This window comes from Anopheles merus, chromosome 2R (genome assembly GCF_017562075.2).
Source record: "Anopheles merus strain MAF chromosome 2R, AmerM5.1, whole genome shotgun sequence".
NCBI classification, from domain to species: Eukaryota; Metazoa; Arthropoda; class Insecta; order Diptera; family Culicidae; genus Anopheles; species Anopheles merus.
In genome coordinates this window covers 20316072-20342466 of record NC_054082.1, presented here as the reverse complement: position 1 = coordinate 20342466, position 26395 = coordinate 20316072, and the positions used below count along the sequence as shown (strand labels likewise).

The following is a 26395-nucleotide window of genomic DNA, read 5'->3' as shown; positions in this document are numbered from 1 at the left end:
CCAATAAACAATCGCTAGACTTAAGCTCGTAAAAACCGTAACCCCGGCCTGTCCCACCGTTCCCGAGCGAATCTTTCCAGCGAAGCCGCCTGGAATATTAAACGCCGTAATGGGTTCGGGAAGCTGAAACTTAGCTTTAGCCTCATCGAAAACACACACACACACCCAGTGGTACCACGGCGTTGAAACGGTGCCAAAAGTACAGTATAAATTAGCCAGTGTACACAGACACATACACACACACACACACACATACACGTACACTCAATCGTAGCCACACAAAGCAAAATCCAGACAGCCACAATCGCACGAATCACGCGCTGCCAGCCGAACACTAAAGACGTACGCGATTAATGGCTAAAAGGGAAGAAAGTGAAATGTGTCGCTCCTGCTACAAGGGCAAAGAACATCTAACGAAAGGGAGTAGGCAGGTCATTGGACTGGTTGGGGGGGGGGGGGGGGGGGAGGGAGGAATGACGACCATTGGGATGGAGGGTTTGCGCTGCGCCACAGCGCACAGTTGGAGTCCCGCGATTCGAATTGGTCCCGGGCGCATAAAATGCGTCGCTGCTTAAATTACGAAAACGTGACTCATTTCGTGAGACTTCTTTTTGCTTTCTATGGGGGTTGGTTGCTGCCCATCGAACGAATCAATACCCGCAGCAGAAATCGGACCGACTGTCGTCCGCTTTAAGAAGGACCCTCGTACCCTCGTGACACCATTAGACAGCGAGACGAAGCTTCAAGACCGAAGTATAGCAGACGCAATGTACGATGTTTGCCCTCCCACAGGAAGCAGAAACCAATCGGCAATGGGAAGAACAATTTCGATACGAAAATAAAAAAAAAGTTTTATGCCACAGCCAACAGACTAATGTCAGCACAAAGAGCACCACTACAATGGTGGTGGGGGGAGCGGGGGGGGGGGGGGAAACGAAGCGAAACTTTCTCCGCTTCGTCATTTTTTCCGTGAGGCGCGCGCGGTCAACGTCTCGTCCAGCGAAAGAGACAGTTTGTGCGATTGTGTAATTTGATGGAAAGCATCGGAGAAAAACCAGTGCTGCTCCATCGAAAAAGCACGCGAGCCATTGGCCTCAATTAAATGTGACATGTTGGGTGCACCGAGTCGAGCGTAATTAGAGCGCATGTAGTGAGCGTAAAAGTTATGCGTATTTGATTTCCTCGCCAACAAGAAAGATGTAACTGCCCTCCTCCAACCACCTCCCATTTGATGGCTTGTTCGGCTGTACACAGCAAGCAAGCTTTTGCAATCGATAGCCACATCACAGTGCTGGCGAAACGAAAGCCGCCAAGAAGGAAGGAGATGGAGGCAAAAAAACAACCATTTCTCTCACCCCCTCCACCTGCAAAACGCTCTAATGCTGTCAGTGTGGAGCGTTTGGATCCACGGATAATACGTAAGCGAGTGGCAGCAGAAGCAGCAGTAGTAGCAGCTAAGCCATCAGCCATTATGTCAAGAGTGTGACGACGTCACCGAGTCACATCTGACATGTGAGTGGTGGCTTTCCATGAGTGGGAAAGCCGTGACTCGGTAAGAAAAATGAAACCGGCGCAGACACACACACACACACACATGCACGGACACACACTAAATGATGTGGCGGAGGCCACACAAGGAACGATGAGAGGGAGAGAGAGAAACCTCCGAGCAGCAAACACACTCGAAGGAAACACACGAAAAGGAAACAACGCCTGACACGAGCGATAGAAAGAGAGAAAAGCTGCAAGTCAAAGCACGAGGTGCCAGAAACAGGCCCCAGTAAAGCCACAGCACCGACGGGTGTAAGAAAAAATCGGGGCCATCGGTGGAAAAGGCAAAATGAGGTAAAGGGAGCAGAATTTACATAACCAAATATCGTCCCGTCATTTCTACGCCCAACGAAAAGAAGCACCACGTGCGCGTGGAAAACCCAGTTTGTGTGTGTGTGTGTGACGAAGCACTGTAAGTGCCCCCGGGAGTCGTACCATTGTCTTACCCGATCCATAGGCCAGAAGTGAGCGAAGAAGGGCGAACGAGAGAACTATTGAACAAACGATCTTGAGCCGCTTTTTTACCATTCCAGCGCGCGCGTCTGTGTGTGTGTGTGTGGTACCGCACCAGCAGGCAAAACCGGCTTCCCTTGGCTTAACCCCTGCTCCCCTCGCTCCTCGACCTCCCCCCCCCCCCCACTCCACCTGCTTTAGGTGATAAGGATCATCTGAGCTGATCGATTCGTCTTTCTTCACTGCACTGGTGTGCTTCTGTGCGTGTGTGTAGGTTCAAGTATGAGAGTGTATAGATTCGGTTGGGCAAGAACATAGAGCAAACGAAGCAGCATTAAACCCGCTCCTTTGTTTGAGGGGCAGTGGCTGACGAAGACAATCAATCACGTCGCACTGTCGAAACTCGCAGCTCCCATGGTCGACGCCCGTACACGTGTAAAGGATTAAAGCAAGGCAGCAACAGGCGAGCAAGAGCGCCAGTAGGCAGTAGTCCTGCTCATTAAAAGTCTAGCTGAAGTTTGGCCACAGCACTGTACCGTTCAACATTCTCATCTCTGCCCAACAAAAGCCGTTGGAAGATAAACACCAGCGCTCGGTGAATGCGCCTCCCGGTGCAAGCCTCGTTAGTTGGTGCAGGCTGCATAAATTCAGCATACGGATTTTACTGGTTTTTTGTACTAACCAATTAAATAGCGGTCAAAAGATCCTTGTTTGTGAGAAGCCATTGCAAAAGTTTTGGTTTCTGTTTACTTGCAAAAACTTGTTTATTTCACAAAGAATCTTACATTGTGTGTAAAAAACGTCCTAAAGGAAGTAAAATAATTAGTTTCAAATACTTATTTTCAATGCATTTAGGCCTATATTTGTTGTTTAACGGGTTTAATTAGGTAGCTTTGCCTTCGCTGTAGGTAGAGAACCCAATTTCCAATGAAAATTAATTGTACACACGTGAACAGTGCCTTGTTTCGAATGAACCACCATGCGTCTCCATTGTCTCCATATCCGAGCGTCACTTTTTACCGGCACCGGTTCAAACACATTAGAGGCGGTTTCGCTGTCATCGAGCAAACAGCAGCTCACGCTAGGAAGGCTTTCACACTGCTCGCGCAAGCAACCAGCTTCGGTTCAGCATCGATTTTTCTGAACATTGCCGCCAGTGTACGGGATGGTACGGGATGGTCCCCCCCCCCCCCAGCACACCCCACAGACAAGGGCAAACATGGCAATCCGTTGTAAGCGCTGGTAGGGGGAGAGGCAGGGCTGGTATTCCAGAAGAGAGCCCACCAAATCGACCAGAATAACATACACTCGGCAGCCAAAACGTAGTGAATAAATTACCACCAGCGAAACGGTACGAAGGCAGAACTGGCGCTGGCGACGTCAGGGCTCGGAGTTTCGAGCCAGCCAGCCAAAGACTGGTTCACTCACACATACACACACTTACACACACAGAAACATGTGTATGTGTGCGGGTATTGCCAATCCGTCCAAAAATTCCAGCGCGTTTCTTCAACTCGCTTTAGCGCTTCAGCTTGCCGGGCAAAAACGGGTTGTCCACTCCCCTGCCCTTCCAGTGCGCCCTTGGTGTTATATGGGCAGCAGAACATACAAGAACAAACCCAACCAGTTAACATTTTAAATCTTTTCCCCTCCATTTTCCTTCCCTTTTTTCCACCAACCCATGGTTCCGTGCCGAAGTTTCAAGCCCGTGCCCCTTTGACCCACGAAACCAGTGACAAGGTTTCGGTGCGGATAGGGAAAAAAAAAGAAAAGGCAGCCCATTCGAGTTGTGATGATGACGACAAAAAAATGCGACTAAAACAGACCCCAAAATGACAAGAGCCGCTACCATTTTGGGTTAGAATCACATCCATAACACGCGTGAACCCGTGCCCGGTAAATCGTTCAGCACGACGGCATCTGGGTTTGTTCGCTGTTTTGGATGGCTACTTTGGATGGCGTTGTTGGGCAAACCGTTTTTTTTTTAGTATTCTGGGGGTAAGTTATTTAAATGTTTAAATGATCTTAAACAATACAAATCGTCCTATTAGTCGCTTTGCAATATAATGCTTAGTTTCTTCCTGCTAAGTTGACACCAAAGATATTGAAACAAAAAAATACTCAATGTCTCGATATTGCTATGGTCAATTGGCCACTACAAGCAAAGGGAAGGCAAAGTTTTTTAATCCTTTTGCTCCTCGGGAAAGGAGCACGAAATGCCATAAACCACCAAGCACTGTTCACCCTGCACGTTTGGCATTGGTTTGCAAAAGAAAAGAAAAGAAAACACACCGTAAAATGAAAGCTTGCGCTGGACAAACGGCTGAAGAAACGGACAAATTTCCATAATCATCCCACGTAGCATGTATATTTTTCATCCCAGCCCCCAGTTTGATATTGGTTCGTTTCGTTTGCCCTTTTGCGGTGCATTTGGGTCCCATTGTGACGCAGTTCAATAGTTTTCTGCTCGGTTCTCGAGGTTTAAATGCCCTATTGTCTCGACATTATTAGCATTGGGGGAAATTTCTATTGTTGTATGCTTCATGTTTCAGATGCTGATTTTTGATGTTATTTGACTGTAATACTCATAAAATATTTCATAAAGCAATCAACATTCAAACAGTACCTCAGGCTGCAAAGGTAAAAGGAAATTCAAAGAAAGCACAAATATGCTTACCTTTGAATCGCAACAATATCTAACATCAACACACCCATTTCCCACGGCTTCCCCGTACGTAGTATTATAATATCAACCAGGAGCAGCTTCATTTACCGATACGATCGATTTCAGCGAACGACACTACATTCCATTAATTCTCGCTGCTCTTGCGCCCCTTCCATGCATGCTTGGCGCTTCGCTGGCTTTGGTTTCATTTTCACCCATTTTTCCCGGTACACCGGCCCAGATGCAACGGATGCGAGCTTCTCCATCACACCGGCGAACGGAAAGCACTTGACTGTAAGCCATCCGGATGAGACGAGAGAGAAAAAAAAAAAGAATGTCAAATGTCACCGTCGGCCGTTCGACGGTTCGACGGGAAAACCATACGCGGCCGCACACACACGCACACACATACACATACGGATGTAGCAACATCGCCGGAAACGAAGTCAATGAAGTCAGTGTAGAAGAAGAAAGCAGCGAGCGTTAAACTCGATCGGCTCAAGCCGCACTCTGCCCCATGCGTTGTTGCTAGTGTCAGTGCACAGTTTCACAAACTATATGGCACTAATTTGAAGAAGAAAAAAAAATTGTGCTAAAGAGAGCGAACGGGCGAGTGAGAGAGTGTTACAGGGATAGAAAAGCTAGAATGCAAAAAAGCACAGCACAACCAAGCACCGGACAGCAAGCAACGAACGTAACGTTGCCTAGCTATTGCTACCGAGCGGGCACATTCCCACGTCTGCTACAAAAGACATACACACACTCACACACATAGTGCGCACAAACGTTTATGCCCACGCGACACTATACAACAACAACAAAATATTCGCATTCAACCCAGCCCCCAGCCGGGTAGTAGCGACCATGATGCCGTAGCGCTTCCATGGAGCCTTCCATTCTGCTGGCTGGCTACGATCGGATGGTTTGCCATTGTGTGTTTCAGTAGGCCGGTAAGTGAGCGGCTTGTTGTTGTTGTTGTTGTTTTTTTTTTGTTCTTCTGTTCGTTCCCAGGGCCTCCTTCGTTTTGCACGGATTTCGAATGATGCAAATGAAAAGTAGGTCAAAAAGATGCTTTTAATGACGTCATTATCCTGGACCCACATTTAGCGAGCGGAAGGCTAGGGAAGGCGAACGTGTCGTCAGTACCCGGCCCGCTGCCGTTGACAGCACTGTTCTAGGTTCTTGTTTTTTTCCCCTCTCTCTCTCTCTCTCTCTCTCTCTCTCTCTCTCTCTCTCTTTCTCTCTAACCCTCATTCAATTGCACAACACACCGAACATTCGTCAAGAGAGAAAGCCTCTGACACCATCCTGGCACACACACACACACACACACACGTGTCATGCTCAAAATGGCGGTTGTGCAAGAAAATGTGGGACACTCCGCTCCACTACCACCTTGCCACCCTCCATCGCTTCTCGATAACGTGACGAAGCCTTTTCTTCCCTGCAGATTAATAAAAAGAACTCCGATTGCTTGCTGCCGAGCCGCCGTTTTCGGCTGGGAGGGTGGCCAACACATTTGAAAGACGCGTTAGACTTCAATTCTCCACACCCACAGCCCACCCATTTGTCGTGCAGCAGGGTGCGGTTGGATTGAGTCGGCACCCGGTTAGTGGTCCCCGTCCCGTTGATAGGCGGGCGGTGGGCAAAAAGGGGAAAAATGCGTTTGTTCTTTTATCATCGGTCTTCGTTTTTCACGACATGGCATGGTTTCGGCACGTTCGGCAGTAACGCAATGGCAGAGGAGAGAAAACAAAAGCCCGTTGTTTGTCGAAAAAAAAAGCACACACACACACACACACACACACAGCGCATAGCAAGGATCAAAAGTAATGCTTTGCTACGGCGTTGGCAGTTTATTAGTCGGCCGTACGAATGTAACGAGTGGCGACGGAAAGAAATCACGCTTTGCAATGCGCTTCTCGATGATGCCCATCCTTATAGTCGTTAGAGTCGTTATGGAGCGCAACATATTAAAGGGAAGAAAGAAGAAACGCACAAAGCATGTCACACAACTTCACATGTTACAGAGAATACACAGTGCACAACACAAGGACCTGAAGGACGCGCAAGTACATCAGTGGTGGTTCAATAAGTTAACTGACTTTTTTTCATTCATCGTTTCACTTAAAACCACCCCAAAATTTCTCAACAACGAACCTTTCGTACGCATGCAAGCTTTATCAAGCAACGATTTTCATGGCAGTCGCAACAGAAAGGTTAATAAATTTTGGCCCCCTCCAAAGCGACTCTCGCTCTCCAACCCAGCACGAGCGTTATCTGGTCACTTTCAGGATGAATGCACCGACTGCACCCGCAGCGCGATTAATGGCCGTAAGGGCATGGTGGCCGTATTCGCTGTTCATTAACGCCAACAGTTGCACCCGAAACCTGCTGAACGCAACACCGTGTCACACTCCGGAAGGATTGGCCTCAAAGGCTCGCAGCGAGCGGTTGCCCAGATTTAATGGGGCTCAAGTGTGGGGTGATTTAAATTAAGCAAGCAACCTTCGCTCCAACACCTGATGAGCTCGGGCGATAGTGTACGGGGTGGTTTAATGAGCAAAAAATGGCAGCTCGTTTAAAGTAAATTTACAATGATAAAGTGTCTTTTATTGGAAGAGTAATTGTAAGCATGTAAGTTTATGAAACAAGCATCGTTATGCCACTATTTTGTTACTCACTCGTTACGTTACTAATTCAGTAACATAAACCCTCCTTCGTTGATATACATTTGTAGTTGAAACGCATCGTTCACACCTTTCGATCAAGCAGGAATCCTCTAGCACGCTTACGACTGCACTTTCCATTTTCTTCGAGCTCTCACTGACAAACAAACAAATGAACGATCTTGCCAAAAAAATAACGTGATCATACAAAGCCAGTGAAACAGAGCAACAAGAAACCAACAAGATGTTGGCCCTTTGTCGATGCGCATCGACGCCTGTTTGTGCCATTAGCCGCAGAGGAAGCGGCCAGCATCGTCTAATCTTTTGCCGGAACGATCCTCGGTGACGATTGATGAGCACCGTGTGGCTATGAAACATGACAGCTTCTGTACTGTAAACAGTATGTTGTGTTTCGCAAAGAGTCATTAGCATTAATTATGTTGGTGTAATACTAGCAATCACTATGATTGCTTGCGTGAATTCGCCAGTTTTAATGAGGTTGCAAGCGTAAAGCAGCGCTTCACTACACTACACCACTTTGCCACACAACTTGCTCTTACAAACTCAACCACCACCTCCCGAAACCTAAAGATATCCGCGTTCAGCGACAAAGGTGAACAATCGCAGCTATTACGGTCAAAATCAGGCAAGCAAAACCACCCGCTCTCAAACCTTTTTTTGTTTTGCTCTGTCGGCTACCGATGAACTCTACACCACCGGTGTGCGTCGTTTGGCAGCCATGGCGGGCGATCAGTTGGCGGGCGGGCGTACGGACGGTCGCTTCTTTCTTTGTTCTCGCGCCTGTCCGTTCGGTTGGGCGAGGGGGGAGGTAGGTAAAAATAAATCCAAACAATTTATCTCTACGCCGCTACACTTTCGCTACGGTACACTTTCGCTTGGCCCTCGGTGCGATTGCGCCTTCTGCTGCAACCAGTGCGGGAGCGGTAGGGTTCGCGTTCATTCCTTCGGATCACGTGAAATAAGGGGATAGGGTGTGAATTGGAGAGAAGGAAGCAGGGTCTGTCATTTGGTCATTGCAGGCCAGGCGCTGACGACTGTCCGCCCCGTTAGGAACACTCGCCGTAGCGCCCCGGTAGCGTAATACCTTCAAGGTCAAGTGTTGGTGTGGCTAAAAATGGCCACCTTTTACACCGTTCTCTCTCTCTCTCCCCCCCCCCCCCCCCTGTCGACAACAGTCCGGATGGACGGGCGGAAGGACGGTGCATTACCCAATCCCGTTACGCTCACACGTTGGCATGCGCGGCAAGTTCGCTTGCGTCGCGATGCGTCCGTTTGCGTTGCGTGTTGGCAGTGCTCAAACGAAACAAAAAGGCACAGTCCGGCCACCTCGAATGCTGAAAGAAAGCTGCGGTGGGGAGCGCCGGAGGTTTCGCTTGCGCGCGTGCATGAGCTTGTGTGCTCTCGTGCCATAAAGTGGCGCGTATTCTGGTTTGTGTATTCTGGTGCGCGTATTCTGGTGCCGGCGTATGAGGTATGTGTGATCGCGGCCTCAAAAACCGTGAAGAGCCAGCAGGCTTACTTCGTCCAAAGGCAGGCACTGTTTGTATTACTGCGGTGCCTGTTGAGTAAGCTCACCAGTGATTTTGATGCATCACAGGTTCAAGCCGAGTGGCAGGGCTCGAAGATGCGTGGAGTTGACCTGCAAGCCCGTGGCAACTAACCTTCTGCTCAAGCATTGAGGATCGGACTGTTATGACGCCTCGTCCTGTAGGAGTATGAATAGCAGTTGCAGTAACCAGTGCGTACGTTTCGGACATATTTCCATATTTTGGAGCATTGCAGTGGAGCGCAGAGGAGCATTCAAGGCACTTGCACGGTCTGAAGTGTCAAGTCGCCGAGGTCGTGTCGGTAGCTTCGATGAATTTAAATCCAAATGGGTATGGAAGGGCCTAGAGATGGACATGGGACTACACAACACTAGCCATATGCTTTGCCAATTCCATCTGGCGCGCATGCGAAGCAGGCATAACAGTAGGCGCGCATGCGAGGCAGGCATAACAGTAGGTCAGGCTTTCAGAATGTATCTTCCGCCGGATACGACACTGGAAGTTCGAACTTCCCAGGATTCGACTGGGAAGCGGTGCGCGTTACTCTTCGAGGAATGATGTCATCTCGATTTCGGTGACTCTAACGGGCTGTTGTCCTGGCATAAGAGTCCATACCGGAATTTAAGGTGATGGATTTAATACGAGATATACAAAGTCGCAAGTCGTACCTGGTGCAACGAGCATGGTGGTAAGTTTGGAGACACACCCTGTGGTCCTCGGTCGAGCATAAGAACGCTTCAATGGGGGTTGCAGCTCCCGCCAGTGTTCATTCGACCAATTCCACTCCAATGTCCAATGTCCCCGCTGAGAGAGTTCCCTTCATTTTGTTGTTAATACTTTAACCGTCGGGCCCCCCAGAGTGTTGGGAAAAAGAGAGGCATGGAGTGCGTTTAGGGCGATAAACCAGATTAAGTTGCTAGGAGTTCCCCACTCTGCACTACCCAGCGCAGGATAGACATACAGATTTAATTCTCCATGTAAATAAAACAAAAAACTCCCTTTCCACCTACCTGGTACGACGACAGGAACGGATCGCGGTTCTCGTCCATGCCGGACACGACGTCGAGCGGTCCGGGAAACCCGCCGGACCCGATGCCGATGGAGCCACTGCCGCCGCCACCGTTGCCACCACCACCGCCAGCGCCCACAATGCTGCCACCGCCGGAGCCACCGACCGAACCGCCGCCGCCGCCCGCCCCCAGTGCCGATAGGGTCGATTTCGACGGGAACGGCACGGACGTATTGGTGCGCCGATAGCGCGAGGGCGAGTTGGCCAGGTTCGATTGCAGCGGTTGCAGTGCGTTCGACTGATGGTGCGACTGATGCTGATGGTGAGCATGCTGCTGCTGCTGCTGCTGGTGGTGTGCATGCTGCAAGCTTTGCTGCTGATGCGGATGCTGCTGCTGCTGCTGCTGTTGGTGGTGGTGGGATTGCTGCAGATGGCTGCTGTTGCTGCCGATGCCGTACGGTGAGAGCGACTGGTTGCCGCCGGACTGGTGGGGTGGTTTGCGCGAGTGCAGCCCGTTCGGCCCAAGCCCCGACGGGTTCAGGCTCGACATGGAACGGCCCCGATTCCAGCTGGACAGTGAGCTTTGCTGCTGCTGCTGCTGATGTTGATGCACCTGCTGCTGATGGTGCTGTTGCTGCTGCTGCTGCTGCTGCTGGGTGGATTGTTGCTGCGACCAAGGGCCCGGGTTGGACCAGGATGGGTACGAGTTTTTATACTGATTTTGTTGCTGCTGTTGCTGTTGTTGCTGCTGTTGCTGCAACATTGCATTACCATGCACGGAGAGACCGTTCGGCGAGATGCCGTGGTGGCCGTGGTTCGGGAAGCCACCATGCGAGGCAGTTATTGCACGACGCTGTTGATGTTGTTGCTGCTGTTGCTGCTGCTGTTGTTGCTGTTGCTGCTGCTGTTGCTGTTGTTGCTGTTGCTGTTGCTGCTGTTGCTGCTGCTGAGCTGCTGCAGCGGCTGCAGCGGCAGCAGCCGCCACCACGGCACCACTGTACAGATTGCTTGAGAAGTTCTGGAACGCGCCCAGCCCGTTCATCGAGAGGTGGCCCCCGCCGGAACCACCCTGGCCCTGGCTCGTCTCGTCCGGCCCGGTCGACCACGGGCTGCTGTGGTCCGGTGTGCTACCGAACCCGAGCCCGCTCGGTGCCAGACAGGAGCCAATGTGCGACGACCCGTTCATCAGGTTGGACGTGACACCGAGACACCCCAAATCGGACGCCTTCAGGCTGAGCTCCTCGGCCACCGACTGCAGCTGGAGCGGATCCGCCGCCCCGGTACCGTCCAGCAGCAGATTATTGTTAGCGCTGTTCTGGTTCGTGTGGCCTCCATTGCCATTGATGCTGTTGCCACTGGCGCTGCCACTGCTGTGCGGGGTGCTGCTGTTGTTGTTGGTGCTGCCAGTTCCAGCGCTCAGGCCACCGTGCCCCAGATTCACGATCGAGGGCGACGTAATGCTGCCCCCGTTCAGCAGGGACGAGGTGACGGTCGCCTCGCCCACCCCGCCACACCCACCGGCCGACCCGAGGGCGAGCGAAAGCTCCCGGGACGACAGCGAGCCACAGCCGTCGGACGACATGGCCGTTGTGATGATGCTCGAGACGGCGGATAGGCCGCCGCCGGCGGCGACGCCACCGCTCGAGGCAGCCGCGCTCGACGCCATCAGCAGCCCGGCCGGTCCGTCCACGTCGACGGACGGTTTCGGGCCGGCGCTCCCCACGGCCGCCCCGCCGCCCGCATTGCCATTGCTCTTGGTGCGCTCGCCCATCGAGACGGACGAGGACGACGAGGACGATTCGCCGACGATCGTGCCGACCAGACTGTCCCCAATGTCGGCCCCGGACGCCAGATGCTTGATGTTCAGCAGATTGTTAATGCTGAGCGTGTCGAGCAGCGACTGCGAGTTGGCGACGCACGACTCGTTCGCCAGCACCGAGCCGGAGTACAGAAAGTCACCCATGGTCGATTTACGCGAACGAAATAGGAAAAGGGAAGGGTTTGGCGGGCTCTGCAGGTGTACCCTAACCTGAGGACCCGTACGGCGTGGATATACTTTTTCTTCTTCTTCTAACACCTTTTCAAACCCACAATGCTACACGTGTTCTCACTTACTGTAATTCACTCGATACACAATTTCACAAAACGCGCGCACGCACACAAACACACACACACACACACACCCACGCGTTACTAATGAGCTTCCGTAAGCGCGTACAATACGCTGCAACACATTCGAACGAATAGCGACAGTTCGCTGCGTTTGCCGTATACACTGCACGAGCGCAATAACACTTACTATCGAACGCTTGTTTTGTTTGCCTTCACATCGACATCGACACCACGTACGCACCTGAACGCGCGCGACACGCCGGTTCACATCCCCTATCGCATACGCACACAGCACCACACCGCACCACACGGCACGCGTTTCACCTTTATTCAGTAATCAGCGTTCGAATGAAACACACACATACACACACAAACACACACCCGCTCTCGCTTACGACACGCATTCACTGCACGCTCATTCGCTACACGGTCTCGTTACAGCCACAGGATCACTGTCACGGAGTGCATCCCAGAGTTCTACACCGAACGCGACACCTTTTACACACGCACACGATACCACTGACGAGTGGCTGTAGCTGCTGTGACGGAGAAGAGACAGGAGACACGGAATTGTTGCGTTTATTTGTACATGAATGGTTTACGGTTAAAAATCTGAGTTAGAACATTAACTTGATATCCATCAACACGCACACACACACACTCTGGTTAGCAGTGTGGAATGGATAATGGTAACGGTAGGGTTAACAGTGCATTAGAAGCCGAAGAGAAGTCAACAGTTAGATGTGTCCGCACATCGCCCGTCCTTATACTAAGCGAGCGTTTACACCGAACAACACACCAAGATAAACTCGAATTTGGCTATATATATATGTGTAAAAACAAAACTTAACACGTTAACACACACTAGATTCACGACCGCAAAACGACGTATTCGGAGCAGCGTTTCAGAGTGTCGGCGCAATGGTAACTGCGATGGTATCTATATCACTATCCACCATCTGCACAGGAGAGCGTTGTATGCGCACGGGACAACCTTGTGCACGGTAGCACCTTGACACACGGACTGGTTGGCGTACGGCACGACGCGTACCGCTCCAGCCACTAGCAAGTCTCTGGCCGTTGTGGGTGCAGAGCGTTTTCCCCTGCGCTTGTTCGCAGACAAACAAAAATCTGGAACTGGGCGCTGCGATCTGCTGCTGCTGCTGCTGCTTCTGTTGCGATCAACTTGTTCTATGAAACGAAGCGACACGAATTGACCGCAGAACACCGACGCTGGCTGCGTTTTATTCGTCGATAAACTTCCCCCCCCCCCCCCCCAACTACCCCCACCCAGCAGGTTAAAATGGGACTTGGAGCAGTCCGTCCCGAGTCCCGAAAGCTCAGCGCTCGCCGTACAAACGCCGTTCGGGTCACTCACGCGCCGCGCATCCCTGGCCCGAAGCGGCCACATTCTGGCCCGAAGTTTGTTCGGATTGGCCTTTCTCAACCCCTCCACTCCCGCATGCTCCCACCGTCCCGTTTGGGATAAGCATGGGAATGGGGAGAATGGTTCGAGCGGATGGTGGGCAGGGTAAACAAAAACGCACATTTATCCCAGTGGCACCGTACCCTAGTGAACTCGGGCGCTCTGGCGGACGGGCCCCGAACGCTCCCGAACCCAAAGGAGCCTGCAGCAGCCTTCGTGCTGAGTGACTCGGCACACTCGGCCCGGGGCATGCGCACCGGCGGCCCGTGCCGAGTTCCGTACCAATCCTACCGAAATTGTGCCGTACCGTGGCCGTATGAATGGTACACGTAGGAGTTGTACGGGCCGGAAAACTGGTGATACACTGGAAAAAAAAACTTAACGAAGATATTTCACCACCACCACCACCACCGGCGGTGGAAATCAAGGGACACCGTATGACGGTGCGTATGCGTCGCAAAGGGTCGCGAGTGTGCTGCAATAAGGATTTTTTTATATGGAATTTCCAGCACCAGAGTTCGTCTTAAGAAACCAAATTCTTCCAAAGAGCGTAGCTTATGGGCAGGAACTCCTTCCGCCCAAAAACGGCCACCTTTCCCTGGCGCGATGCGACAGACGCGCGTACGGATGCGTCTAGACGGTGGTCTACCCGGCCACGGCCGCTCACATCATCAAATTGCGGCGAGAGCGCCTACTGACGTCAGTAAAATTGCTGCCGCCTCGCTGCCAACCCACCCCCGCCCCCCCTCCTCATGAACCGGAAAACCGATCGGAAAGCTGTCGAAAGCAAACTCCCGTACGACTGGAGCGTGCGTCTCCCTTCGCCTGCTAGCTTAGACGAGCTGGCCGTCGTCTAATGATAGCAGCGTTCCATAAAAAAAACTGAGACCACATTTTATCCGTTTTAGACCAGGCCGGCGTGACTTGGTCCAGAACGTGGACCAGAGAAGGGAAACCATGGTGCGGTGTAATGATGGGAAATTTTCCGCTATGATTGATGCGTTCCGGAATGGTTGTTGTATTTTTTTTCTGTTTGCTACTCCCTTTCTCTCTCTCTCTCTCTCTCTCTCTCTCTCTCTCTCTCTTCCCCGGAACTAGAAACAACGAACTGGTGGACGGGAGAAAACCCAGCACACCCGTCCACATCAGAAGGAGAGTGGACGTCGATGGCCCATTAGTCGGTCGGGATGGCCCGTGTGACTCCTTGTCCCTAGCCGGCACCGTACACGAAACGATTACATATTTCATCAGCATGAAATGATGGAATTATGAAACATTACCACCCTACACACAGCACTGGGCCGGAAAAACGAGTTTCACGGTGCGTGTAAGCGAATTGATTTGCGTTCATTCATAATTATCGTTTTGTTTTTCCCGTGTTCGTTTCTCGTTTTTCGTACTTTGGAACAGGATAATCGCTTAATTGTTGGAACATCGTCCCGGTGCGCGCATCATTTGTCGGTACAGCGGCTCTTCAAATCATAATTAAGAGGGAACCGTGGGCATTTATGTACTTGACTGGCGCTTAAGCAACTGCTTGAAAGCTCACCGTGCCGTGTTTTGCGTTCGATCGATGGTTCAACAGATTGTTGGTTGTGTAGCTATAATGTGTATTATTTTTTTTTACCTTAAACTCTCTTTCAGTTACATTGAGGCCTTATTCAGCACCCACTTTAATGTTAACATTTACATGCGTTTCTACAACACTGGCAGCAATCATCGAACAGACATCAAACATGTGCCCAAATGGCTGAAGTTAATTGTTCCTTTTTTGTTGTCTCGCAACCCACAGAACCACTCCACGTGCCAGTTTGGAAAAGTACGAAAAAAAAACGAACAAACGGAGGTGAGAAGAATAAAAAAAACGCTCACCCCGCTATGTAACCCCAAATGTCAAATTGTTCTGTAAACAGATTTCACGGGCACATTTGAAACGGGATTTCCGCTCATCGTCGCGTCCTCTCCTGTGCACAGTAGTGAGCGGCCACCGCATACCTAGCGAAGAAAATGGTGCCCCACATATATTCCCACACAGTAGACGGCGTCGGTGGAGGATTTTCCATGCCAACCGACGGCTGGGCTATCCGGCCGCATACCAAAATTTGCCGGATTCGCACACCAATACCGGCGCAAACACGTGCTGTGGCGAAAGGAAGGAAAATTCGCTCAATCTCTCTCTCTCTCTCTCTCTCTCTCTCTCTCTCTCTTTCTTTCTCTCTGACGAGAGAAGCGCCTTGGGCCAGTACACTGGCGAGAGTGCGTGAGCGTGAAAATGCCAACGCAGACACTCACTGGCTGAAAAGGAAAGAACGTACACGTACTTGCTGGTTGCCGGTGCGCGAAAGAGAAAGGGAGAGGCGAGCGCGTAGGTAGTCGGGAGTAAACGAGAGAGGTAATAGAAATCACACAAAAAACGGCACATAACAGCAGTGCCAACTTTGCGGCATGAAAAATCAATCGCGAAAAAGAGAGGCGAAACGTACTGCTTCTACCCACTGTACTGTATTTTCGTTCTCTCTCTATCTCTCTCTTTTTCTCTCTCTTTTTCTCTCTCCCTCTCTCTCTTACACACACACACACTCCCTGAACTACTCAGTTTTCCGGCTTTCCTGGATGGATGTTTGGCCACTTGCGCGTAGTACATCTAATAATGCTCTTTCTCTTTCTCCCGCATACACACACACACACATTCGCATTTGCTCTCTCACTTTCACCACTTTACCGAGCAGAGTGTCCCTGTTTTGACTCTCGCGGAAAATCAGCATTTCCACTGAATGAACCGTTTTCCACTCTCGCCACGGGCGGTTGCTTGGCACTTGGTAAGAGGGAGGTGGTTTAAAGGCGCTGGGTGAGTAAAGGGGAAGAACTATAAATGTGTATACGTCAGTGGTGAAACTGTCAAAACAGTGGGGCTATTTTTGTATGCTGAACACGGAGGGGGGGGGGGGGCTGCGTACGTCACACAGCAGAACGCAAAAAAGCCACATAAAAAAAAACGCAACTCCCGCAGCAAATAGAGAAACTACAATTTTCAGGCGTTCTATTCCATGTTTCTAATTTGCAAACTTCCATCGATTATGCCGAACAAGTCGCAACATAGTACGCACACTCACACACACACACACACACACACACACACACACACACACACACACACACACACACACTCGAATTGGACTATTTACATCGCTATCGTAAGCAATCGATTGGACGGTAGGTGTATGGGGACGGGGTCGAATACGCGCCTGGTGCCGCGCCATTGCATGCCGTTGGACGACAAAACGAGACGCATTTCACTTGACGTACCACTACCACCACCACCGTGGCAAAAGTGTGACGGTCGACGGGGTGAACGTTATCAGCAGCGATAACGATGTCGTCACCGGGGTTGCGTTGGGGTTGGAAAACACGACACGAGGGCGGCGAGTATCGGGGACGGTCGTTGAACATTTCTTGCTGTGTGTTGTGCATATCTTGAAATACGTTTACGATATTGTTCTAGCTTCGAGGGGTATACACACGTACACGCAGCTTCAAAAACATATTGCACAGCACACACACACACACATATAATGAACGGTTGAAGACACACACACACTAGCGTGTAGCGTTATGTGTCACCACACAGCTTGCCCGATAAGCAGCAGCAAGCATCGTTCGTTAGAGAAAAGTCAGACGCTCTGGTTGCTGTGGCGCCCTCATCGATTGCATTCGACAACACGGCAACACACACACACACACACAGTACATTGCACGTTCTTGGATGGTGGCGTATGTCGCAATCGTACCCGGATAGGCACACTCAGAACTGCATCAATAATGTACACCACCGGGCACCGGGGCTCCGATGGATTGGCTCGATAAGCTTCCGTTGCTTTCCGTATCGGGTCGCACCAACACTCTCTAGCCCACCGTCCAGACTAGCCGGGAAACCAATCCATTGCCACACACTCACACACGCACACAGAGGGCAAGAGAAGTTTACACTACGGCCTACTACGTTGACGCGACCCTGCGAGCCGACCAGGGTTTGACAGCGGGAATGCAACTTTTCACGAATGCAACAATACCGCAGCACGGTATCAAACGAAACAAACGTGCACAATGTGCGTGAATGTGCTGATGATAGTACGCACCAGCACCAGCACCAAAACAGACACGGCCTACACGATGCTCGAGCTGAACGGTCCCGGGCCTGGGTGGTGAGAGATCTCTCCCAAAATATTCACCTTGCTCCGGCTCGAAAAACACCTGCGATGGCTTTGGAGAGGTTTCAACCGCCACACACATACACGGAGCTGCTAGAGCACGTCATAGTTTTTCCCATCACCACCCCCTCCCAATCCCCTTCGCCTCCTCGCCAATCACGCACACTCAGCTGCGTGTTCAGTAGAAGGTGTACCTTCCTGCTGCTGCGTCCTCTGCACGCTCTGCACGCGTAACATACGGCAGCACGCACGAACACACAACAGTGCCTCAATATGTTCTAATGGTTGGGGCCGCAATCAAGTTGGAAAATCTTAATCTTGACACAAATTCACCTAAACACACGCGCGTTCACCGCTGTACTAACACCGATGCGAAGCTGGTCACACACGAAGCGCGCGTCTGTCCACGGTGGCTCTTGTGGCCTGGGCCCCGGAGCCTTTCCTTGTCAACTGGGTAATGGGAAATGGGCACCCTGGTGCCGTACTGCCTGGCTGGCTGGTGAAAAACCTGTTTCTCCATCGGTCGCTGGCTCACACGCTCAGCGATGAGCGAGAGGCCGATACCGCTCCCGCTAACGTGGTGGTGAGAGCGAATAAGCGCAGGCGATGCAACAAACCGCTGCCCGTATGGGGGTTCATTTTCCATCCGTCACTCACCCGGGCGGGAAAGCACGGTGGACGCAGAGCAGGAGAGCTCGGGAAAACTCGGAGAACCCGTACCGTACCATCTCGCAAATGGGGCAACGTGCGCATGCCAACAGCTGTTATCTGAGTGCCCGCGGTGGTGGTCGCGCTTCGGTCCCGTGCGTGCCGTGGCCAAATGAACCAACGCTGTTGGCTGTTTTTTTTTCTTTATCAAACGCACACAGGGCAAACAAAATGGGAACCAAATTCACCCTTCGTGAGTTCTAGTGAGTGCGATAAATACAATTCACTCCACTCCTCATGTCCGTTCTGTGACAAAAACGCGTGTGCAAGGGAAGATAAAAGTCCCTTCCCGGACGGATAGAGATGGAGAGTGAAGGCACTACAGTGCAGTTCTGTGAAGAAGTGAGCAGGGTTGAAGAAGGAGGAGGGGGGAGCGGTGGTTTTTCGAACATTGAAACACGGTCGGTGGTTGAGCGGTGTTCGAAAATAGTCCCAATTTTCTTCTAACTGTGACAGAGAGAGAGAGAGAAGAAAAAAGCGAGACTGAAAGAGAGAATGTAGCAACGCACCGGGAGAGCATGGCGGCCATTTGCGTACACAGCCGCCACGTGCTTTCCGTTGCGTTATGCTGTAGCGTTTGAAATTTGCAATTTGTAGATAAAGTTGAAAGAACTTTTCTAAGCATGTTTTCTGACTGGTTATATGTTTATTTACAGATGCAAGTGATACATTCTGCGAAATCTTCTATATTCTAAGAATGGAATTAAAGTTTTAAAAGATTTTTTATTGCTTTTTTGGAAAACACCTCGTTTACATTCAATAGCAATAACGCAATATAATGACTATAGTATAATGTTAACGATTTTATTACATATTTATTAAACGTCATCTGAAAAATATGTAACTATATTGTAGATCAACGTAACACAGCTCAGGGCGAGCTTCAGAACATGTAATGACGTGGTTTTAAGATGAGCCTCAACATAAACAGAAGGAGACTTGCAACAGTTTTGCGTACAGCAAACATTGCTTCACATTCATCAGGTTAAATTATTCACTAATCTAGTGTTAAAATGATAGACATGAACTTCGAACAATTTAATTTTAAAATTACATCTTTTATTTAAATCAAAAACAATTTATATTGCATTGTTGCCGGAACAATCATTTTTTGTATTTCCATTCAACCATTCTACCATTCCAGTCCAATTATTAAACAACTCCACTTGGTTAATCTTTAAAGCTTGTAGCGTTGGTCGGTTCGCAAAGCTTCAGAAGACAAACGATTCGCTCGTCATTTCACTAGCCCATCCGTTTTACCCCGTTTTTCTGCGCTTCCATTAAATCTTACTGTCACCAGCTCCATCATCCATCTCCCCGGCATGGCTTTCAAACGTCAGCCCTCATTCATTGTCTCTTCGTTGCAATATTAGCCCACCCAAGCGATGCAGCCAAACAAAAAAAAAAAAATACAAACATTAGCAAGAGTACGCAATAGCATATGCCCTCATTAAAGATGGCATCCAGTGGCAGGAGGTACTAAAAGCTCCTAAAAAAAATACATAAAACAGACCACCACGTTTAATTGAAACGACTTGAAACGGACCAGGAACACACGGGAATGATTGCACCGGGCACACCTGCACACCGAATGCATCTGTAGTCGGGAGCACCGGGTCGCAAGCGAAAGCCTGTAAAGTGGCCCGAAAAAATGCAATAAAACCAGAGCCAGAGCAGACCAGATCCTCTCAGGTGGCAGGCAAACAGTGGTGGATGGATGGTGGTGCCCCGAAACCTGTGCGATGCCGTGTACACCAGTAGACCTCATCAGTCATTTATAATTTTATAAGAGGCTGCACACCACAACCGATCCCTCCCCCTTTCTCTCCCCGTTGGTTGGTGAGTGCTGGCTGCCCTGTGCTCCTATTGTGCCACCTGTCTGGGTAAGCATTTACCACTTCAGCTGCACAATCAGCAGCACGCGGGAAGATATATCACAAACCGCCGTCGCAAATAACTCGTCGTCTGGAGCGGAGTCGAGAGAGAGAGAGAGAGACACACAAAAACTGCGCCCACCACCTATTAGCGTAAACTTTTGCACTGTCCACCAGCATTGCGATGGTGACAGGAAATGTTCCTGGTATCGTTTTTAGTCTGTGCAGTTGCAGTGATGTTTTATGTTGTTTCTTTTCGTACAGTTTTAATAGTACAAGAGTGTGGGGAGTGAACAATTTAGCTTTAAGGATGAATTGTATGCCTCGAGTCCTCATCAAATCTACTACGCTGATAGACGTAATAGACAATGGTTGCATTACCTACTAAGAATTTAATACAATGCCCACATTGCTGTTAGTATAGTATCGCACATTGTTTTCACCTTAATCTTTGATTTGTTCTGAAAGAAATCCGCAGGCAAAATGGATCCCAACACTAAAATTCTTTCCAAGAAAACAAACAGCTATGAGACTATGCCAGCGGTTCTGCACAGTGTGGCACGCGAGTCGCTTGCGGCTCTGTGATTTCTAGATGACAGCTCTTAACCATTTATATATTTTATAGAACTTTCACACATTTTTACTCTTGGTGTCTCTGTATGCCTCTACACTTGGAGCTCTACGAACGTTTTGCTAGGATTAGACTCTTTCGGTCACAACGTTTGCTGTTGAATCCATAAACGAGGTGTGTTCTTTGTTATGATTTTGATCACTTTGACGATCGCTTTGTAATTATTAAAGACACCCAAACTACAGTGTACTATCTCTCTCTAATCTGAGACCTCTCAAATTTGAAAACTCCCTCTTATCGGAACATTTTTGACTGTCCCCTCATTTTCAGTACATTTTTGCCTCTCTAATTTGTGTATGCCGTTGCCATGATTATTGTATGACAGATACTCCAATCTACGATTATATTCGATGTTTCCTATAGCAATCATCATGGTTGCATACGCAATGTTCTATCTCGTTCTAGCTTGTATGAATTATTCTTTCCCTTTCAATATGTCTGATTTGAAACTCCCTCTTATTTTACAGTCCCATCGGCTCTCAAATAAGAGAGAGTTGACTGTATTTCAGTTTCAACAAAATCAAACATATATTAAAACACATTTACTACACAAACCCTTGTATCAAATTATTGCTTGAAACAATCACCATCTGCCTTAGAACGGAAGATATCAACCATTGGACGGATTTCCAATTTGAATATCATGAACCATTCCAATTGTAGTGTTCGCGATTGAGTAGAGCTTCTACTAAACTTTGAATCCCATTATTCTCTCAATTTTCAACTGTATCTCCCCTCATTATCACCATCAAATGCACCTGACCACCGCTGTATTGTTCTTCCTTCCAACCCATGGCTGGATGCGGCGGGAAATGAAATTTGAAACTTATTACCAACGTACCCAACCTTCCCCACCAAACATCGTCCAACCAGCGCCACTCGCAGCCGAATAACAACAGTTCCAACGTTTCCAAACATAGCGTCCCCCGCGCATTTGTTTGGCCCTAGCACCCGTCCAAACCACGAAAGCTCACACATGGCCGCTCGCACGCAAGGGGCTGCCGCAAAACTGCAACCAACCGGGAGATAATGGTACTCGGCACGGCACTCGAGCTGCTGCTGCTGTTCCTGCTGCCCAACAACTGGACCGGACCCAAGGCGGGACCCAAAACCGGGCAGCAGTAAATAAATACCTATTAACAAACTGGTACCGTAGCCGGCAAAACCGATGTCTGTCGAGTGTGAATTTTTGGACTGGTATCTATTTTAGTAGCGCACAAACACACAATCATACGCCCACAGCGCCGACTGCAGTCTATCTAAAAGGGGGTAGCGATTTTTGTTGCCATTTTACCGGCAACACGGCACAAAACCGTGCCCGTTGTTTGCTCGCTGGCGAGATAAAACAAAGTTGTCGTCACAGTTTGTTACGTTTGTTTCCGGAGCCCCGGGTGGGGAGATGTACCTTCCAACCCCCCTGCTCTTCCGCTTTTCGGTCGGAAAAGGATAGCCGGAAGTTGCTGTAGGAAGCTGGTGGTTCGCTTGCTGGAGGCCATCATTCTGCCGAAGGTGTGTGCTTGAAACTGGGTGTGGGTGAATCCATTAAAACTATTTATTTTTCTCATTTGCACGCTCGGGAACAGGCAGCCGGATGCTTGGAGGCGCATGGCACAGCACGCACGCAAGCAACACCACACCACACAAGTGCGAGTGGTCCAATTTCGTTTCTGTGTGTGTCATGGATTTATGAAGATACATTATTTGACAATTATGCAAATATAGCTAGGAGATCCTGCATTCCGGTGGCCCGACTTTGGGTCGGCTGATGGTTGCCACAGGCAAGGGGGGAAGGTTCTCTTTCCGGTAAAGCGCTGACCATGGGTAGCATACGTGCCTTGGGTGAACCACCGGCCCACACGCGCCGTATCAACGTGCGGCTGATTATTGAACGATAAAGCATCCGCTACCAGCCCAACCCCCCGGACAGCATCCGCCGAGGTTAACCCGATATCTGCCCATACCTCACGTCTGGATGAATGTATTTATATGTAGCCCCGTTAATGGTTGGGTAATTAAATCACCATCTTGCAAGGCAAACCCCGAAACACGACCCGCCATCTCGCCATTGTATCGCGCTTCATGTCGGAAAAGGTGGTTTTGAGGGAATGATGATGAGGGTTGTTTGGAAGTTGCTGACCACACCGGTCACGCCGGTGCATGCCAATTCAATCAGCGATCATCGGTACAAGTGGATTAATCAGCATTAATTTCATTGTACTATGTGACATGACTGCCTGGGTCCGCTGATAGGAAAATAATTTCACCAATTCACCGTCCTCCGAGGGGCTCGGGTGTATGGATTTAGGCGAATGGTCAACGCTCTAGCAGCAGTAGCATCCGGCCAGCCATTGACCGGTCCCGGAGTACCGTGCAACGATTAGAAACAGATGATGTTAATGGAATTTTGAGCACGTTGGGCAGCAGCAAAGACGCCGGCACGCGTGAAACATGGTGCGCATGAATTGATTAAAATTGGCCAACGAGCTCGATCGAAAATTTGCAACGAACAATGCAGCACGCCAGCGGTGGGCCAGGGCGCGTTCCTGGCTTTTATTTTAGCTTTCGACACATGCTCGCCGCCGGAATGCTTAATGCATCGTGTGCACGGTGGTGTCGCATCAGCTCTCGCTCGAAGGTGGCCGAAAACAATTATTGATAATTTAAACACGCGCTCGTTGGGCGCATGGGTTGGGTGCAAGCGAGCTCACGAAGCACGAATTACTTGCACGTATGTGGTCTGAATTACATTGCATCGTTTTTAATTAAATGTCTAAGAGCTTCTGCATTGGTCGAAGCTTTTGGTTTTCACGTTTCGGGAGACGCCAAATGGGGGAAGCTGTGAAGATAAATTCCCTAAGAAAATGGTAGCATCGTGCAGATTACTGTGGCTTCTTTCTTTACTAATATTGTATATAATATATTAAAACTATTTACTGCTGATACAACCAATCTTTGAGTCTTTGACCAATCTTTAAATAATGATTTAAATTAGAAACCTGGAATAACTATATTTGTAAGGGGAAATATTTATCAGCCTTGGTATGTTTTTTTGTTTTTTTCATTTTAAATTGATAGTTGCATTCCGTTGTTTTGGCTTTCAGCAGACTTGAAAAGATAATTCGTTTTTGGAAATGAATAGAGTTGTGAAAATGATGTGGACATGATGAATAGAAGCCGGTCTCGTAGTACAGTCGTCAACTCGTACGACTTAACAACATGCCCGTCATGGGTTCAAGCCCCAAATGGACCGTGCCGCCATACGTAGGACTGACTATCCTGCTATGGGGGGATCAATAAGTCACTGAAAGCCAAAACCCACAAGTAGTGTGGTACAGGGCAGGCCTTGACTGGCAACGGTTGTTGAGCCAAAAAGAAGAGAAGAAGAAGAGTTGTAAGACTTTTATAAAATTTTAAATGTATTTACGCTCAACTATAGTGAGCCAGAGCGCCGTTTGTCCGGGCTATTCGGGGCTAGACCTCGCCCGGATATGCGAATAACACGGATAATGTGATAACACGGAGTCAAATGATTTTTTTTAATCACAAATTCTTGATTTTTGTTTGGAAATTTATCTTGTGTTTTGATAAAAATCAACCAGTTTTTATTACCCTAATGTTTTTCCAATGAGAAAATTTGAAATTTGCCATGGATTGGAGTGTTTTTTGTAATGCCAATGTGCTGAACCACCTTTGTATTGAACTGTCATGTATCAACAGCACGGATAAACGGACAGCCGGATAAAAAGTAACCGGATAAACGGCGCTCCACTGTATCTATCTTGATATACAATAACATTTAATCAAGCTTTAATTAATTTTTTTACTCTTTTTTTTTAGTTAATAAACTGGACCTTTAGCCTGCCAGTGCAACAATAACCTTCTTCCGGGATGTATCAATTTGACAGTAACGGACAGTCACCATATTGGATTTCAGCTGCTGTGTACTAACAAAGATGCTTTTAAAAATTGTTATATTTTGTGTATTCTATTTGAAATGTGTTATAGTGCTTTAATTAAACTTTAAAAAATTCAATCCTAACAATTTTGAATTTTTCTTGACACGATATCCTTCAGCAAAAAAAGAATCCTTTTTGAGCTAACCTGATCGCACCCGCGACGAATCAGCGTTTGATTACATATTTCACAGGCTGAAATAATCTAGGCTGAAGTACTGCGGCTAGTATTGTGTGTGGTTTTGTATGGAGTTTCATTAACAAAACAAAAACAAAAAACAATAATAAATAAGTTAACCTTTTACAAGACGAATAAACTTTGTTTTTCCCTGCTTTTTTTTTTTTGAGTTGACATAATTTTAGTCTTCAAATGCCACACAAATGTCAAACAAAAATCATATGAAACTTAAAACACTCCTTCGTTTGAATATTATTCCCTCTCATATCTGTATTGCGTCTTTTGGTGCTTCAGTAGCTCATTCAGTTCTTTGTCATATATAATTCAGTTTACAAAAACTCGCCGGACTTTTAGTAACTATTTAGCGGCTAGTGTGGACACCGCACATCAAACTGGCACAATAAATCAACCGATCCGATTGGCTAATAATTCCAAGAAGATGGTACTCGTTTACAACCGGCGCCTAGCATCCCGGAAACCAATGCCGGCACACAAACATAACTAAAGCAGCGCTGCTCACACAAGATACCGGACGCAATAAAAGCGACCCATTGCTCATCATCAAAGCACCTCATCGATTGGTCCTAAACATTTCACCACTACTACCATCGACCCACCAATTGCGCAACACCCGCTTGGTCAGCATAATTGGACGGACGGCATTAGCTGCGGGTAAACACAATTACCACCACTTGACACGCTCGTCAATCATAACCGTGGTGTGGGACGGTGGGATGTAGCGCACCAGCGCACCAGTTGCCTTCCAGCACCGGCAAAGCGATGATCGTACGCCACGTGTCCTTACTGGTGTCATTTATACTCGGCGCCGGGCTGGACACCGTTTGCTGCTCCATCTGTCTGTACCACGGGTTTCACAGCAAGTTTTTCACCGACCTTAACTTTATCATCGAAGACTTCGACAGCGCCAGCTGGTATGTGGTGGCGTACCAGCAGCCGGACCTGCCCTACCGCACCCCGTACCATCTGCCGCGGGACATTGCGGCGCATCGCAACTGCTACAGCTACACGCTGCGCACCCGGCTCGGTGTAATACTGATGGAGCTCGTCTGCCGGGAGGTGGCAGGCACGCCATACGAAACGTTCGAGATTTTAACGCGCCCGAACGGGATGTACATTATCGCGGCCAAGGGCCAGCAGGAGGTGCGCGAGTTTCGGATCGTGCACGTGATGCAGCTCACCAAGACGATGGTGCTGCTGGTCAGCTGCGCCACGAAGCGGCGCACCTACGGTGTGCTGGTACTGAACCGGGCATCACCGGACGCCGAGGGCGAGGAGCAGCTGCGGAAGCTAATTGAATCGAAGCTGCCCGATCCACTGTACCGGTGGATGAATTTCACGGTGACGAGCGCTGGTAGCGATGGGGAGCGGT

At 49.2% G+C, this 26395-nt stretch overlaps 1 protein-coding gene across 7 annotated transcripts in view; it reads right to left on the bottom strand.

The window, feature by feature from the left end:
* The window catches only part of LOC121588950 (translational regulator orb2-like), a 238494-nt gene extending 220324 nt beyond the window's left edge, over positions 1-18170 (bottom strand). The window contains exons 1-2 of one of the 7 annotated variants that reach the window (XM_041907420.1): positions 17995-18170; positions 9917-12566 (exon numbers count right to left, since the gene is read on the bottom strand). In XM_041907420.1, coding sequence (XP_041763354.1) covers positions 9917-11878 — 1962 coding nt within the window. In that variant the 5' untranslated portion in view covers positions 11879-12566; positions 17995-18170. Of the gene's footprint in view, positions 1-9916; positions 13244-17443; positions 17531-17589; positions 17671-17855; positions 17958-17994 lie in introns of those variants that run through there. The other 6 variants (XM_041907425.1, XM_041907423.1, XM_041907422.1 and 3 more) reach the window with 6 other exon arrangements.
* Between the last annotated feature and the right edge of the window lie 8225 nt (positions 18171-26395).